Source organism: Rosa chinensis, chromosome 6, assembly GCF_002994745.2.
Source record: "Rosa chinensis cultivar Old Blush chromosome 6, RchiOBHm-V2, whole genome shotgun sequence".
In the NCBI taxonomy this organism is placed as follows: Eukaryota; Viridiplantae; Streptophyta; class Magnoliopsida; order Rosales; family Rosaceae; genus Rosa; species Rosa chinensis.
The window spans coordinates 15,528,569-15,543,211 of record NC_037093.1 but is presented as its reverse complement, the minus strand read 5'-3'; the positions used below and the strand labels follow the sequence as shown (position 1 = coordinate 15,543,211).

Sequence of the window (14,643 nt, the reverse complement as noted above, 5' to 3'; positions counted from 1 at the left end):
TATTATTCTGTGACTCCAATTAGTGGCCGGGCTGGTCTTATCCAGTGGGTGGGTAATGTGATTAGTATATACAGTGTCTTTAAGTCTTGGCAAAACCGCATCCAACTAGCGCAGCTCTCAGCAGTAGGTGGTGGCAATTCAAAAGGCTCTGTTCCTCCAGCTGTTCTGCGACCTAGTGATATGTTCTATGGTACAATCATACCAGCACTCAAAGAGAAAGGTATAAGGAGAGTAATTTCACGAAGAGACTGGCCTCATGAGGTGAAGCCTAAAGTTCTCATGGATCTTATGAAGGTGACTCCTAGACAGCTTCTTTATCAAGAACTCTGGTGTGCCAGTGAAGGGTTCAAATCCTTCAGCTCGAAACAGATCGAAAAGGTAAATGCAAATCCCAAGAAACTGTTCAATGATTTGTTTAGGTAATAACCCCATTGCATTACTTTATATAGTTAGCAAAGCTTAAGAACCTGCTTCGCATCTATTACTTGCATTGTCATAGGAACTTCCAGTTGTTCTTTGAATATCATGCTTTAAATCATAGTCTTCTTATACATTGAACTGTCGAGTCACTGACAACAAAGTGCTTCTGTAAAGTTTGCAGCCATTCTTGACCAACTAATGTGCTAAGGATCATCTGAACGCTTATATGTATTGACACTACTGTGCAGCCAGATTTTCTAATTATCTTTTGGGGTCTAAAGCCGTCAATCACGTTGCTGCCGTCTCCCACTTTGTTGTAGTGCTATTTCTAATGACCCACTCCGTGACTTACAACTCGATTACTTTCGCCGAAGGTGCCAGGAATCTGCTCTGCACATTGCCAAACCGAGAGGCCTAATATATATAACAAGAGTGTCTAGGACTCTAGACAGGAACAATACCATCCCAAATTATTTCAATTCAGCCTCCTCACTCATCCTCCGGCATTCAAACACCATGGATCTGAGCAAACCTCAAGTCGGAGCCTCTTCCTCTTCCTCCACTTCTTCCACCCATTCGTTCACACACGATGTCTTTCTGAGCTTCAGAGGTCCGGATACGCGCAACAATTTTACAGGCCATCTGTACCGCAATTTGGTTAACAAGGGAATTAACACCTTCATTGATAATGACCTTACAAGAGGAGAAGATATAACAAAGGAGCTTCTCGAAGTAATTGAAGGATCAAGGATTTCCATTGTTGTATTTTTTGCGAACTATGCATCTTCAAAGTGGTGCTTGGATGAACTTGTCAAGATCTTGCAATGTAAAGAATCCAAGCAACAAATAGTTTACCCAATTTTCTACAAGGTACATCCGTCGAAGATACGATACCAGAAGGGCCAGGTTGGTGATGGAATTGCTCACCTTAGCAAATACGAGGATAACTTAACGAAGGTGGGGAGTTGGAAGGCAGCCCTTACACAAGCAGGAGATTTGTCTGGGTGGCACATCGAGGATGGAGAGTACGTATGTTCAATCTCAAGCATCTCATCTTTACAGTGCAGATTTTAACATTCCACTATTAACCGATAGTTAACTTAGTTAACAGATTACATATTGTTTAATCTTACCCATGCATCAATAGTTTCACTAACTAATGGATTATAATTAGAGTACAATCTTGAATATGATTTAGTCCAGTCATTGATTCGTCCCCTAAAAAACTGAACATATAGGAAAGTTTAAACCAATTATTTCATATGCATGCTTTTACATTTGCAGGCATGAAGCGAATGTCATTGAACAAATTGTTGAAGAGATATCAACTGAAATAATGAAATGCACCCCTTTAGATGTGGCAACACATCCTGTTGGAATAGAATCTCGTGTAGAAGATATACTTAAGCTCTTAAATGTAGAGCAAGACGATCCTCACATGGTAGGGATATGGGGAATTGGTGGAATAGGGAAGTCAACACTTGCAAAAGCTGTTTTCAATTCAATTAGCAATAAGTTTGAACATAGCTGTTTCCTGGCAAATATTAGAGAATCATTTTCACGAGGAGATCTTGTTAAGCTACAAAACGATTTTCTTTCTAAGATTATAGAGAGGAATCCACCTAATGTGGAAAATGTTGATGAAGGAATCACTGTGCTGAAGCAAAAACTAAGCCAGAAAAGGGTTCTCTTAGTTATTGATGATGTGGACCACTTGGATCAGTTAAGAAAACTTGCTGGAGGGTGTGATTGGTTTGGTCAAAGAAGTAGAATTATCATAACAACAAGAGATACAAATTTTCTAAGTGCTCATGGAGTCAATTCAAATTCAATATATGAGGTCAAGGAATTAAATCATCAAGAAGCTTCAGAGCTCTTCAATTTCTATGCCTTCAAAGAAAATAAACGTATGGATGATTTCTCTGAACTTGCAAGTAAGGTGATACGTTATGCTAAAGGGATTCCGTTAGTTTTGGAAGTTTTGGGGTCAGATCTATGTAGTAAAAATAAGGCTGAGTGGGAAGATGCAGTAGAGTATTACAGCAAACATCCTAAGCCAGTGGTTCTAGAAACTCTCCAAAGAAGTTACGAGGCGTTGGAGTATCCGATACAACAAGTTTTTCTTCATATTGCATGTTTCTTTAAAGGAGATGAAAGAAGCTATGTGATAGATATCTTACAAAGCTGTGACCTTGATCCAATGTATGGTCTCAAAGTCCTCCAAGAAAAGGCCTTAATAAAAATTGAGAAATACAATAGGATTTGGATGCATGATCTTATAGAAGACATGGGAAAAGAAATTGTTCGGCAAGAGTCCCCTGATGAGATAGGAGAACGCAGTAGACTGTGGCTTTACGAGAATGTTCGCGAGGTTCTTGAGGAAAACACAGTAAGTGATATTTAAATTATTTAGCTTTATGATATTTAATACATCCTTACTTATAAAATCTTACAGAATTTTAGAAATTAATGCAAATATTTATTATGAAAAAAAATTGCTTAATTTGACGCAATTGTTGTTTATTAGGGAACGGATAAAATTAAAGCCATCGTGTTGAGAAATATTATCGATTCACAAATGATACGGTTGAAAGGCGGAAGCTTCACAAACTTGAAAAATCTTCAAATTTTTATACTCGAATATGGGATGTATAGTGGAGAGCACGTGGATTATCTCCCCAACCGGCCAGTTGAAGGTCCTTCAGTGGATGGGTTGTTCATTACGATCGTTGCCAAAGAGTTTTAATCCGACGAAACTTAGTATGCTGAGCATGGGTGGGCCCTGCACGACTCCACTAATCAAGGGATTGAAGGTATTTTAAAGAATTCGATCATTTTTTACACATGTATTTTAATTTGTTCATAACTCATCATGATTCAATCTTTTTAAGTTGTTCTCTTTTCTCCCAAACAGAATATGCGATATTTGAAATCTATCAAATTGTCGTTCTATGATGACGGTCGAACAAGAATTCCCAACTGTTTCTCAATAAGAAAAAAAACAAGAAGAATTCCCGACTTGTCTGGATTAACAAGCTTAGAGTATTTGGAGCTGTCTTATTGTAATTATTTAGTTCAAGTTCATCCTTCGGTTGGCCGTCTCGATAAGCTCGTCATTTTGAAACTCAGGAATTGTGACAAGCTCCGGATGTTTCAAAAGAGTATCAACATGAAATCTCTGGAAACTCTGGATCTCTCTTGGTGCCCGCTCAAGTTCTTCCCTGAAATTGAGGGAGACATGAAGTCTTTGAGTCACCTGGATCTAAGTTGGAATCGTGCCATCAAAGAGTTACCCTTGTCTCTATATAGGTGTCCTAATCTTACAAATGTACCATCGAGCATTTTCTATGGATTGCAACGTCTGGAGGATCTTGATCTACGGGAATGCTATAAGCTTGTTACATTTCCAACAGAGTCAGATTCACTGCCTCCTCCACCGGTCTTTTCAACTAACCTCACTTCCAGATTACAAGTTCATCTGGGCGATTGCGAGTCGCTTCAAGAAATTTCAGAATTTCCACGAGAAATAGATAGCTTATATGTGAGTGGTTGTGAGTCATTGAAAAGAATTTCAAAGCTGTCAAAAATTTTGGAGGGGAAAGATTCAAAAATGTTCGGTGAGTTGGACTTGACTAATTGCTGGAGACTCTGCGACAATCTGGCTCGTACATCTGGAGTAATATCAGAGGTTGAAGTTGACAAGCGACTATTTCATGAGGGATCTGAAGAATTGATGGGAGAGGCCGAGAAATTGACGGCTTTGTTGACTCTTTTTTTCTCTTGTGCGAAATCTGAAGAATTTCGAGTACGCTTCGGTGCAACTGCTCGGATTCCATACTGGTTCACCTGCCGTCAGGATGCGAACTGGGATGTGAATGGTGATGTGATAAATAAAGAGCTTGAGTTTTGCATTAAAATTCCTCAAAACTCCAATTGGGACAACAAGGGGTTGGCTCTCTGTATTCAATCGGGTACTTCTGGGGTCTTTCCTTCAGTTTACATCAATGGAATAAAGTTCGATGAGAAATACATGGCTGTTCGGTATCAAGTGTGTGTGCATTATATTCCATTCGTTACACTAAGAAGGAGGTTGAGTGAGTGTGGGATGGACGATGATAATCTTCGAGTTATGTTTCGGTTTGAAAATATTCATACTTCAGGCGACAGGCCTTCTGGGGGAAGCTGCGGAGTCCACCTGATCAAAGATTTGGAAGGGGAAGGCCGATGATAGTCCAGCTGACTTCCAGTAGGTTCATTATCTTTTTCTTTTTGTGTGTTTTGAGGCTTCTTTTATATCCTACTATATATCATTCTCAAAATCAAAATCATATTTGAATCAGAAACGCATTCTGTTGTCCAAGTATATGCTGATTCTGCTGCCACTGAGGATGACATTTATTGACACACCCAAGTTACAAAACACTTACCTCGGAAGAACTACTCCTTTGAAAACAAGATGCTCGATCACCATCATACAATGTTAAGGTACTTACTCCCTGTCTTTGAGATAATGGCACATGCATATGGTGTGTATATATATCATATATTGTTTCTAGTTCTGAACTTGCCATGTGTAGTAGAACAGAACTAGTCTGGTTGAACACTAAAACATTTATGAATTTCCTCGACTCACTTCGTTCAGGAGTGTTCAATTTAGAGGAAATGATCGAGTGAGTCTTTGGAATCAAACCTCTAAAGCATGATCAATGGAGTTGATAAGACCAACACCGAGGGTATCTATGTCTGAATTCCTTGTCTGTTCCAGAGCAGTAAAGACGCACACATTGATCAATATTTCAGAAATAAAAGGACAGATACACAAAAAGCCTTACACTTGAACTGATCTTTTGGTTGAAATCACGTTTTAGCTTGGCTTAATTTAGATCTGCTATTAACATCCAATAAGTGGGCTGCTTATAAATTGCTCGAGATTGTATTTGGTAATTGGACCTAGTCTGCACTCATGTTTGTAGCCTTTGATTTTTCATGGTTTCTTTTTTGTAGGGAAAAATCCTTATGCAATGTCTGTATTAAGTTGAGTTGCGAAGGAACTCGATGCTCCAGATATGGCTGATACAATAGGTAATTGCTTTTTTTGGGTGAATTAGTTAGCTAGTTGCTAATAATGGATTTTATTAACAATGGAACTTTTGTGTGTATTCAGAGCAAGTGGATTATGTACTTCATTAGCAAGCAAGGTTGGACATACCATGGATTTCATTCAGTTTTTCCATGGCATAGTCAGACACAGCTGAAGAGGGTTTGGTCTCTTTGCAGTTTTGGTAGCATGGTGAATTCAGGTCCTCTTCTCCAGTCAATTGTCACTATCCCATTCGCGAGTGTAATGGATTCTGTTTCACAAGTCTACTTCCAATGTGAGTGCACAGTTGGTCTTTGTTCTCTTTATCTTTAAAAATAATACTGGGAAAGAAAAATTTGCCAACTAAAGGCAGCCTTTGTTCAACCAGGTTTTCCAGGCCTTCTGGGTTCTGATGTCTACCTGAAATTAGTTCAGCACGCTTTTCGCTTGTTTTCATTTTCTTTTAGTATAGGAAATAATGTTTGTGAGTTAACTAACCTTTGTTACTCTTGATGAATAATCTGATTAAGATGAGAGGAAAACAGCATTTGGGCCTCTTAAGAAGAAGATAATACATGCCTGTTGCAAGTTTGAGTCATCCTTGATAAAAAGGTTCAAAGGGGTAGAAGAGTTGAGGAAAACAGCATTTGGGCCTCTTAAAAATGTCTACCCAGATTGAGGAGGACATTGATGCAGAAGAGTTGCAGGCAGGTGGAAGCATTTCAGCAAGAGCTTACATTGGAACAACATGTTGATCGATCAACATATATAAAATGCTGAGGTGAACTATATATTCCCTTTGAATTAACAATAAGAGATGGTTTATGAGTTGCTATCATCTGATTAATTTTGACTAAATTCTTATCTTTATCTGAGCTGGTGCAGATTTTTAAGGGCCCAGCAAGTGTGGGATGATATGCTCAACTTGAGGAAGGAATTTTTCTGTTCAACTGTGGTACAGATTTCTGTTTCCATTGGAGCTTTTAGTGGAGACAGTCTCGTTTGACTACTTTTAAACTTCTTTCTTTGTTTATTTTGTAGAGAGACTGATCTAATCAGTGGGATGCCAAACTGATCGAGATTTAATTAGTTTAGGACTGGGTTCTACTCTACACTCATCCTTGCAACTCTTGATATTTGACAAGGTGAAAATCAGCAATGTTGTTCTCTTAATGCAAGCTAAGATGAATCTAGAGATCTGGTAGAGACAATAATGAATCACTGAGTTTAGGTAACTTCTTATTCTATAAGCGACTACTGCAGACAATCTTTGCAATATGTATTAAAGGTTGGTCTTATGGGATTTGAATTTTTGAAGGCGCACAATGATCTATGTAGAATGCATTGTAAAGTGCTTTCAAGAAGATTTTGGATTTTTGGTAGCACCCTTGCCTGGTGTATTACATCTCGACTTTTCCGGTCAATTCTCAGCATTACCAGAAGCAGTCTGGAAGTGCCAACATGGACTCTGCATCGTACATCTGCATACCGAAGTGAGTAAATTGTTTCTCTTTGTTCTGTTGCAGTTTGTCATTGCAATTCTTTCTTCCACAATTACTGTAGGTCTTTGATAGTAATATATGTTCAGCAAAGTTGTCCGGTCCTTATAGCAATCATTGATTTTAGCTGTCTACCTCATTGTGTAGGCAATCAGTTTGATTTTGCATAGCTCGTGTCATAGAGAGGCCATGATCCTACCTCTGCAGTAAGAATACGAAACCAGCACAATTACTTTAAATACTCAATATAGCCAAAACCTCCAACACAAATTGTCCCAACTGGTGCAGGGTTAACAATTCAGTGTTGCAGCTCTATCTCTGGAAGAATTGGTGTAGGAGAATATTATGGAGTTTAGCAACTGGATCAAAGGTTTTTCTATAAGCCTTGCTCTTGGAGTTTAGCATGAATGCTGAAGTCTGGGGTTATTATTCAAGCTTAGTTAATCCGCAAAGAGCCTATTCTGTGACACTAGCCGGAACATCTCAATGACTCATGTCTAGCTACAAGGAAGTTAATGAAACAGCAGATAACTTGCCAAGGTCGATCATCCTTAGCCATTGATTTATAACTTTTGGCTAAAGAAGTCTTATGGATTTGTAAAGACCCGTTATGCAATATTGTAAATGCAATGCAAGTTTCTTTCGCGGTTAGGTGCCAGACTTCATGAAAGAAAAGAACGGGAAATGCACCCTACGTAGTTGAATTTCAGATACTTGCAGCTTTCTGTGCCACATGAACTTTTTTTTATATGGGAACTGATTCCTTTCCCTTTCTTCCAAATTTTTGTTGTATATCTGGGGAAAATGTTGAGACTTGAGAATTCTAGAGATAGATTAAATAAACAAGGTACAGTCGTATGGATAATATACTCTTACAGTCCAATGTGTCAAAAGGAAACTAAATCTGTGAACTTTGATATATATACTACTACCAGTGCTATTTGACAACGTTCACAACACTACATTTAAAGTTTACTTGACCATATATATATATATGCATGATAACATAAATCCACTCCATTCTTCAGCATTTAGTGGTTTTCAGTCCTAGCAACTCTCATAATATGGTACTCAATCTCCTGGATTCAACAAAGCAAAGCATCAAGGACTGAGGAAATCATGCATTTTATAATTGATTCAACCAAACTGAAGCTATGACAGATGATGAAAAACAAACTTCTTCCGCTTCATGTTCTTCTAACCTCTCTCTCCATCTTCTTTAAAAACATGTCTGGCTTCAAAATCTGAAAGAACACAGCTTTAGAAGGTCTCAGCCAATCATGCAGCTAGTAATAACTATTTGATGCACTGGGGCATTTATCATACTTCCATGAAGTTTATCAGAGGTCCCTTTTATGATAGTTCAGAAATCATAAGCATAATTATTCAGTTTGATAGCCATATTCTTTCTAGTACTGCAAACAACAAAACATAAGCATAAAGTAAAAAGCCACATTTTTTCTGGTAAGATTCAGCCCCAATTATTCAGTTTCAGTTATTCAATAATATGGTCAAATATGAAAGAAAGAAATATAGTATTATTATTACCTCCATTGCAATAATCCATTGGGAGCAATTTGATCCATATATACCACAACGATCTCCCTGCAAGCATTGAAACATATAAAAATCCAATATTTTTCCTTTTGTTTACAAATGTAAGTAACTGGGGACTTGACTTACAGGACTCAGAACACACATACGTTCTTCTGAGGTTTGAGTATCAACTGGTTCATACATAAGCAACACGGCATGTGGGTCTTTCCACAACCAGTTTCCAGATACACAATTATGTTCTCCAAAGCTTTCTTACACAGTTCCAATTGATACCTTCAAAACCAACACATAAAAATCAATAAACAAAACAAAAAGACTCCACCTTTACTTCCATTTTCAGTAATCAAATTCCAAATGAACCCAAGCCAATATCTGATTAATTGAGCCAAACTTTTTGTCAATATCGAGTACCAGCTGTCCAATGTGTGAATATATAGTTCCAAATGATACCAAATCCTATCAACATGCAATGTATATTCGTTCTGTATGAACCATTTTGGCCCTTGAAATCAGGCATGATCGGGTTTTGCAACTGAAAGCGACTAAAATCACCTCCTTCTCATTGCCATAGAGTGGAGCACAATCAATATGCCGATATCCTGCCTGCAATTAGAAGAATCACAAAAAGACTGAAATTTGATGTCAATCGGGTACAAAACTCAACAATCCTTAGGTTATTTTCTTCAATCTCTGAGAAGACTGAGTAAAAGAGGAAGAGGAATACCTTGATGGCGGCGGCGGCACCGACCAAGCCAGGGCTGGACTGCCAGGTCCCTAAGCCCAAAGAAGCATCTTAGCTCCGATTTTCAGAGCAAGACAGAATTATGAAACTCTGGTAGAGCTGAGGGGAGGAGAGCGAAAGGAAGAAAAAAATGGGCGCATACTAAGGATCGCCTCTTATACCTAGGGGTATGGCAATGGGTAATTTAAAAAAAAAAAAAAAATAGGGGGCAAAATCGCCTCAACAGATGAAGGCAGGTGTTCTTGTATAACATTCATTGCACTTTCAAATGAACCGGTTCTGCAGAAGATCCTTCATGATATACTTAGATTCGACGACCTGCTGCAATCGTTGCTCTGCATAGCTATGGTTATCAACTGGGCCATTTCCATTAGCATCAGGCACCGCAGTCTCTAGTATGAATCACTCTACTCACCATAGAATTAACCACTGCAAAACCATGAGTATCATAAAATGATCAGTAAATGGAAAAATACTAAATTTTACATTGTTAAAAAGAAAGCTCATCTACTCATCACAAATCAAGTTGCTATGAACTTGTGGTTTTTTTTTTTTTTTTTTTTGGGGGGGGGGGGGTGGCTTGGTTTGGAATGCCATTTTAACCAAAAATAGGTCAAGGGAGGGGCTTTTTCTTATGAGACCATAATCAAGTACGAACATAATTTTAAGTCAAAGCTGCTAAGTACTCAATTACTAAACACAAAGTAGAAACCAATAAGCAAAACACTTTCCATTACTAAAACACAACATCAGCCTCATCAGCCTGCAAAAATATAGCTGTCTATCATCAATCTTGTGCATATCCATATATTTCTCCGTATGTAATAGCAACAATCAATTTGATAAAGCAACTGAATATTGTGCATTATGATCCCCACCACTAACAGTAACATCAAAAACCCTTTATATCCCTTCGTATCAAAAAAAAAAAAAAAACTCTATTTACCAATGTATCTAAAGACAGCAATATCAGAGTTCACTGAAAAATATAGCTGTCTATCATCAATCTTGTGCATTTCCATATATTTCTCCGTATGTAATAGCAACAATCAATTTGACTAAAGCAACTGAATGTTGTGCATTATGATCCCCACCACTAACAGTAACATCAAAACCCTTTATATCCCTTCGTATAAAAAAAAAACCTCTATTTCCCAATCTTTCTAGAGACAGCAATATCAGAGTTCACTGAAACAAATGCATATAACAAATTCCAAGCATCAACAACCATTTACAGAACTCACATCTTGAGACATTTGAGTAACACTATCTGCCAAGCTTGGAGCCAGCTCTTGTTGGAGAACTCCACTGAATCCAAAGAGGCTCTACACTTTTGAAGCAGCAATTCTCCACGAACCTAAAGCAACCAGATGCACAATTCAAATATTCAATCAAAAAACTCCTCCATACATGTAAACACAATCACAATCTTATTGAAAAAGAAAAAACCAAAGGCTTTCTGAGCTTCTCTGCAACCAGATTATACAACAAACGCGGTAGACAATTATGAGCAAATTGAAGAAAACCCCTCAAAACTATCAACCCTAATCAAACTTCAAAGCTGTTAATATCTATATAATTGTTTTCAATAATAGACCCATATCAATTTCTGTACTAAATTCAAAGTCGGAAGTTGATCGATACCATAGAAAAAATCAACAAATCCTACCCAAGGTGGTGTTCTTTGTCAAGCCTCCGATGAATATCTTTCTGCACAAAAAGAATGATGGAGCAAATTGGATCATAAAAAAAGCAAATGGTGAAGCACCAACCTTGTCGCAAAGCAAACACTATGAGCTGCAATAACCCAATGGTAATGCCCTTAGGAACAAACTTAGGAACCCAGAGCATGAATCCCATGTTCATAAAACAGCAACCTTGGAATACAACTGAAATAAACAGAACAAGTGCTGCAGGAAGACTGGTTCGGCAACAAGTTGCTGCTAAAGCTGCCATGACAGAAGCAAACACTATGAGCTGCAATAACCAATGGTAATGCCCTTCAAGACCAACATGGTCAGTGGAGTGGAAATGGAGAAGGAAAAGCTCTTGGCAGAAAACAGAGGCCATAAGCAATCCAACGACCCCAGATAGGATTTGAAACGAATTAATAAACTCGGCCGAAAGCGTAAACCCTGCAAATATGGTAAGGTGGAGGAACATGGTTGCATGCTCCAAATTATGGAGCTTGAAGGAGAAGTTAAGAAAAGGGAAGTCTTAATAATTGCAAATACAGAAAGATAAGATGAAAATGAGTTCCAAGTGTTTAATTTTGGAAAAGGGGCAGTTCGATGGGTACCAAAACCTTGCTCCAAAGTTACTAGGGCCTTTGAGAAAATAAGATCGGATAGTGTTGACAGTGTGCCATAAACCAAGAAGAGTGAGGGGAAAGCCAGGGACTATGTGCCCAATGAACGTGCCCATTGCAAGCTTTTCTCCACAGGTCAGGGTTACTGGTACATGATCTGGAGATGCTTAATTCACAATCTCCAAATAAAGCTTAAATACATGAAGCCATTGCAGTGTCACTGAATACTAAAAGCAGAAAACATACATTCTCGTAATTTTTCAAAGCATTTGGTGCCTGATGCATGTCTTTACACACACATAATTGCACAAGACGACACTCAGCTATGACTCCAAGCAATGGATATCCTAAATGGAAGTGTCCCCTGATGAAGAAGATCGATGATGTTACTGTTACTTTCAACAGTCAAGGCCATTGAATGGAGTTGTTTGGATTCCAGGCTGATTAATTTAATTTGTTTCTTATTATAACTTGGTTTTCTTTTGAAGCATGTAGACTCTCCTTGGTATTTAGGAATTAAAGGTCCTGAATCTTCAACAGTGTAAGGACTATAGGAGTGCAAGTAGTGGAGAGTGAAGTGGTTTCAATATATGAGTGTGGCAAATAAGATGTTCCCACTTGTTCAAGATATTTCATTATCTCATGGACTTATTCAACAAAACAATAGTATAATGATAGTAAAAGTTGTAAGATTCCTGGTATATTACCTTGCCACAAAATAAGTGTACCAAAGATGATTGATTTCTGAGTCCAAATAGCACATAGTAAAAGCTAAACTTCTTAGCACCTGAAAAAAAAAAAAAAGGTTAGCTTGGGAGCATTATCGATGAAAAAGTAGGGACAATTAAGAAAGCTGAACTAAAATCATATTATTGAGTTCATTTTTATTATGTTAATGCTTGCATACACCCTCTATCCTAGTTCCTTTTTGTTGGAAATGTCAGGAACTCTTAGGATTCCCCTGTTTTTACCAGGTAAACCATCTGGAGGCAATTACAAATCATGATTATCATTGAAATAGTTTAATTTGTTTCGAGTTATAACTTGATTAAGTCATTTTAAACTAGTCTGACTAGAGTCACATACTTATCGCAATTATCCAGTTTATATTCTTTTTGAAGTAGTTATGTGTTATTAGAGTTAGAACTGAAAGGAAACAAGTGACTGGATATGCCTGCTCTAAAGCATGTATCATGATTTATAGAAGTTATCAAGCTACAATTAAAAGCAAAAGCACATTTAGTGCACAAAATGGCAGATTCTCCAACTGTAATTAACTTGGCAACATTACTGCCTTTATGAAGATTGCATTATTTTCATCAATTCCAGTCATATTAAAACTCAAGTATACTGTGTGTACATGGTGTAGCTCAGTCCTGATAAAGAGATAAATAACTAAACAGAAGAGGTTACATAATCTTACAGGAAGACGTTCTTCATAAACCCAATCAGTTCATTCTGAATAAAGTTCAACAATACTATTGTACCTGAGCTGAGCTTGTCAGATCATCTTCAAAGAAGTAACCAAAAAGAATCTTCCAGAACCATAATTTGGGCTCAAGAACACCACTATCATTAGAAGTACAATACACGGAGAGAGAGACTTCATGAATCGCCCTTTCTGAGAAATTCCTCAACATTCTCAATTCCCTAAATCAGAGAGTAATATGTGCTGTCATCGGGAGTGATCCCTCTGCTCACCATGTCTTTAAGGAGCTCTTGAGCAAGATCACCTTCTTGGTTTTTGCATAGACCCTTTATAAGAGCATTGTACGTCAGAACTGTAGGATTGAAACCTATACTCAACATCTCGTCTCAAACTTTGAAGGCATCATTCATATCACCTCGTTTACTATGTCCACTAATGAGGGTGTTGTAACTAATGTAATCAGGCTTAATTCCCCTTCTCTTCATCTCATCCAGGAGTTCTCGAGCTTCCTCAACTTTCCCTGCCCTGCAACGCCCTTCCATTAGGGTATTGTAAGTCACTTCATCTGGATGAACCTTCATTTTATCCATCTCCCTCAAAAGCGAAAATGCACACTCCATATTCTCATTAGCACAATGACCATCAATCAAGGCATTGAGCATCACAAGATCTGGCAGAACACCCTTACGCAGTATCTTCTCAAGCAAGTCATCTGCCTCGTTCATTCCCTTCCTCTTACTCAAAACATAAATAAGTGATGTATAAGTTTCCTTAGTGGGCTCTATCCCTTTACTCAGCACTTCATTGCGAAGGATAAAAGCTTTCTTTGCATTCCCAGACCTGCAATAGCCATTAATCAGGATATTATACGTAATGGCATCAGGAACCATGTTGTGTTTTTGGCTCATTGATACAATCTGAAAATTAGGATGCAGAATTCAAATCCAAGTCTAGAAAGGAAAGAGGTTTGCGCGTTGCTTTTCTATAAGTTCTAGGAAAGTTAGTCTTTCAAGTTCTATTAGGATTTGTATTAAAAGCTTAGTCTATTAGGGTTAGGAATCCTAATCCCATATTGTATCAGCAGCCTCTATGCCCTATAAATAGGGGCTGCAGTCAGTTTTCTGGAATTAAGACAGAAAGTGCAGAAAATTGAGAGTCAAGGTGATAGAGAGATAAGAACTAGTCTGAGGGGTTTGAGGGATCTGCAATAAGTACTTGTAAACACCTAAATTCTTCATAGTGCTAGTGAATCTCTCAAGAGAGATCACGAAGTGGACGTAGGCTAAAGTTTTGGCTGAACCACTCTAAAATCTGCTGTGTTGTTTCTGTTTTCAGTTCATCTATTTTCTGATTTTGCTTAAGTAAAACACAAAGATCCTAAAGGGGGCTTACACAATAAGTGGTATCAGAGCCAGGTTCAAGGTGTTTTGCGATGGTGAACGGCAAAGTCATTGTCGAAGCAGGAGATGTGAAACCGTCCATTAAGCCCTTTAATGGCAAGGACAACTTCACGCTTTGGCAAAGGAAGATGAAGAACGTTCTGGTTCAGCAAGAGGCTGATGAGGCAATTGGAAATAAGCCTGCAACAATGACTGAAGCAGATTATAC

General features: G+C 38.1%; 2 protein-coding genes, 2 long non-coding RNA genes and 1 pseudogene across 10 annotated transcripts; 3 read left to right on the top strand and 2 right to left on the bottom strand.

Annotated features, from left to right (window-relative positions):
• The first annotated feature begins 893 nt into the window (after window positions 1-893).
• Window positions 894-2,657, top strand: LOC112170902 (disease resistance protein RPV1-like). Its single transcript, XM_040508445.1, has 3 exons — window positions 894-1,445; window positions 1,705-2,536; window positions 2,637-2,657. Exons 1-3 carry the CDS (start codon window positions 937-939, stop codon window positions 2,655-2,657), a joined length of 1,362 nt encoding a protein of 453 aa, XP_040364379.1. The 5' UTR covers window positions 894-936.
• Window positions 2,658-3,099: 442 nt separating this feature from the next.
• On the top strand, window positions 3,100-5,231 carry LOC112174574 (protein SUPPRESSOR OF npr1-1, CONSTITUTIVE 1-like). The gene is made up of 4 exons (XM_040507553.1): window positions 3,100-3,233; window positions 3,335-4,666; window positions 4,761-4,905; window positions 5,063-5,231. The coding sequence occupies exons 1-2, from the start codon at window positions 3,129-3,131 to the stop codon at window positions 4,646-4,648; spliced, it is 1,419 nt and encodes a 472-aa protein (XP_040363487.1). The 5' UTR covers window positions 3,100-3,128; the 3' UTR covers window positions 4,649-4,666; window positions 4,761-4,905; window positions 5,063-5,231.
• Window positions 5,232-5,422: 191 nt separating this feature from the next.
• LOC112168967 lies at window positions 5,423-7,858 on the top strand. Its single transcript, XR_002924479.2, has 9 exons — window positions 5,423-5,502; window positions 5,585-5,618; window positions 5,698-5,795; window positions 6,031-6,281; window positions 6,386-6,455; window positions 6,542-6,731; window positions 6,819-6,993; window positions 7,147-7,205; window positions 7,288-7,858. It is a non-coding gene; the product is annotated as an uncharacterized LOC112168967 (long non-coding RNA).
• A 40-nt stretch (window positions 7,859-7,898) lies between these two features.
• On the bottom strand, window positions 7,899-9,847 carry LOC112174399. Of its 7 annotated transcripts, XR_005800990.1 has the most exons (6): window positions 9,281-9,847; window positions 8,968-9,159; window positions 8,683-8,829; window positions 8,548-8,604; window positions 8,177-8,243; window positions 7,899-8,078 (listed from the first exon to the last, which is right to left on the bottom strand). It is a non-coding gene; the product is annotated as an uncharacterized LOC112174399 (long non-coding RNA). The 7 variants fall into 7 exon arrangements; XR_005800992.1 differs by having other exon boundaries at window positions 7,921-8,243; window positions 8,968-9,185; XR_005800993.1 differs by having other exon boundaries at window positions 7,921-8,243; window positions 9,109-9,185.
• Window positions 9,848-11,104: 1,257 nt separating this feature from the next.
• On the bottom strand, window positions 11,105-11,894 carry LOC112170901 (annotated as a pseudogene).
• Window positions 11,895-14,643: the final 2,749 nt, after the last annotated feature.

What these genes read in the sequence shown, in the direction of transcription:
- LOC112170902 (XM_040508445.1), top strand. Translation starts at nt 937, where the DNA reads ATGGATCTGAGCAAACCTCAAGTCGGAGCCTCTTCCTCTTCCTCCACT. An exon ending in TGGCACATCGAGGATGGAGA is followed by an intron (nt 1,446 to 1,704) that starts GTACGTATGTTC and finishes TTACATTTGCAG; the next exon opens with GCATGAAGCGAATGTCATTG. An exon ending in TGGAGTATCCGATACAACAA is followed by an intron (nt 2,537 to 2,636) that starts GTTTTTCTTCAT and finishes ATGGTCTCAAAG; the next exon opens with TCCTCCAAGAAAAGGCCTTA.
- LOC112174574 (XM_040507553.1), top strand. Translation starts at nt 3,129, where the DNA reads ATGGGTTGTTCATTACGATCGTTGCCAAAGAGTTTTAATCCGACGAAA. An exon ending in CACTAATCAAGGGATTGAAG is followed by an intron (nt 3,234 to 3,334) that starts GTATTTTAAAGA and finishes TCTCCCAAACAG; the next exon opens with AATATGCGATATTTGAAATC.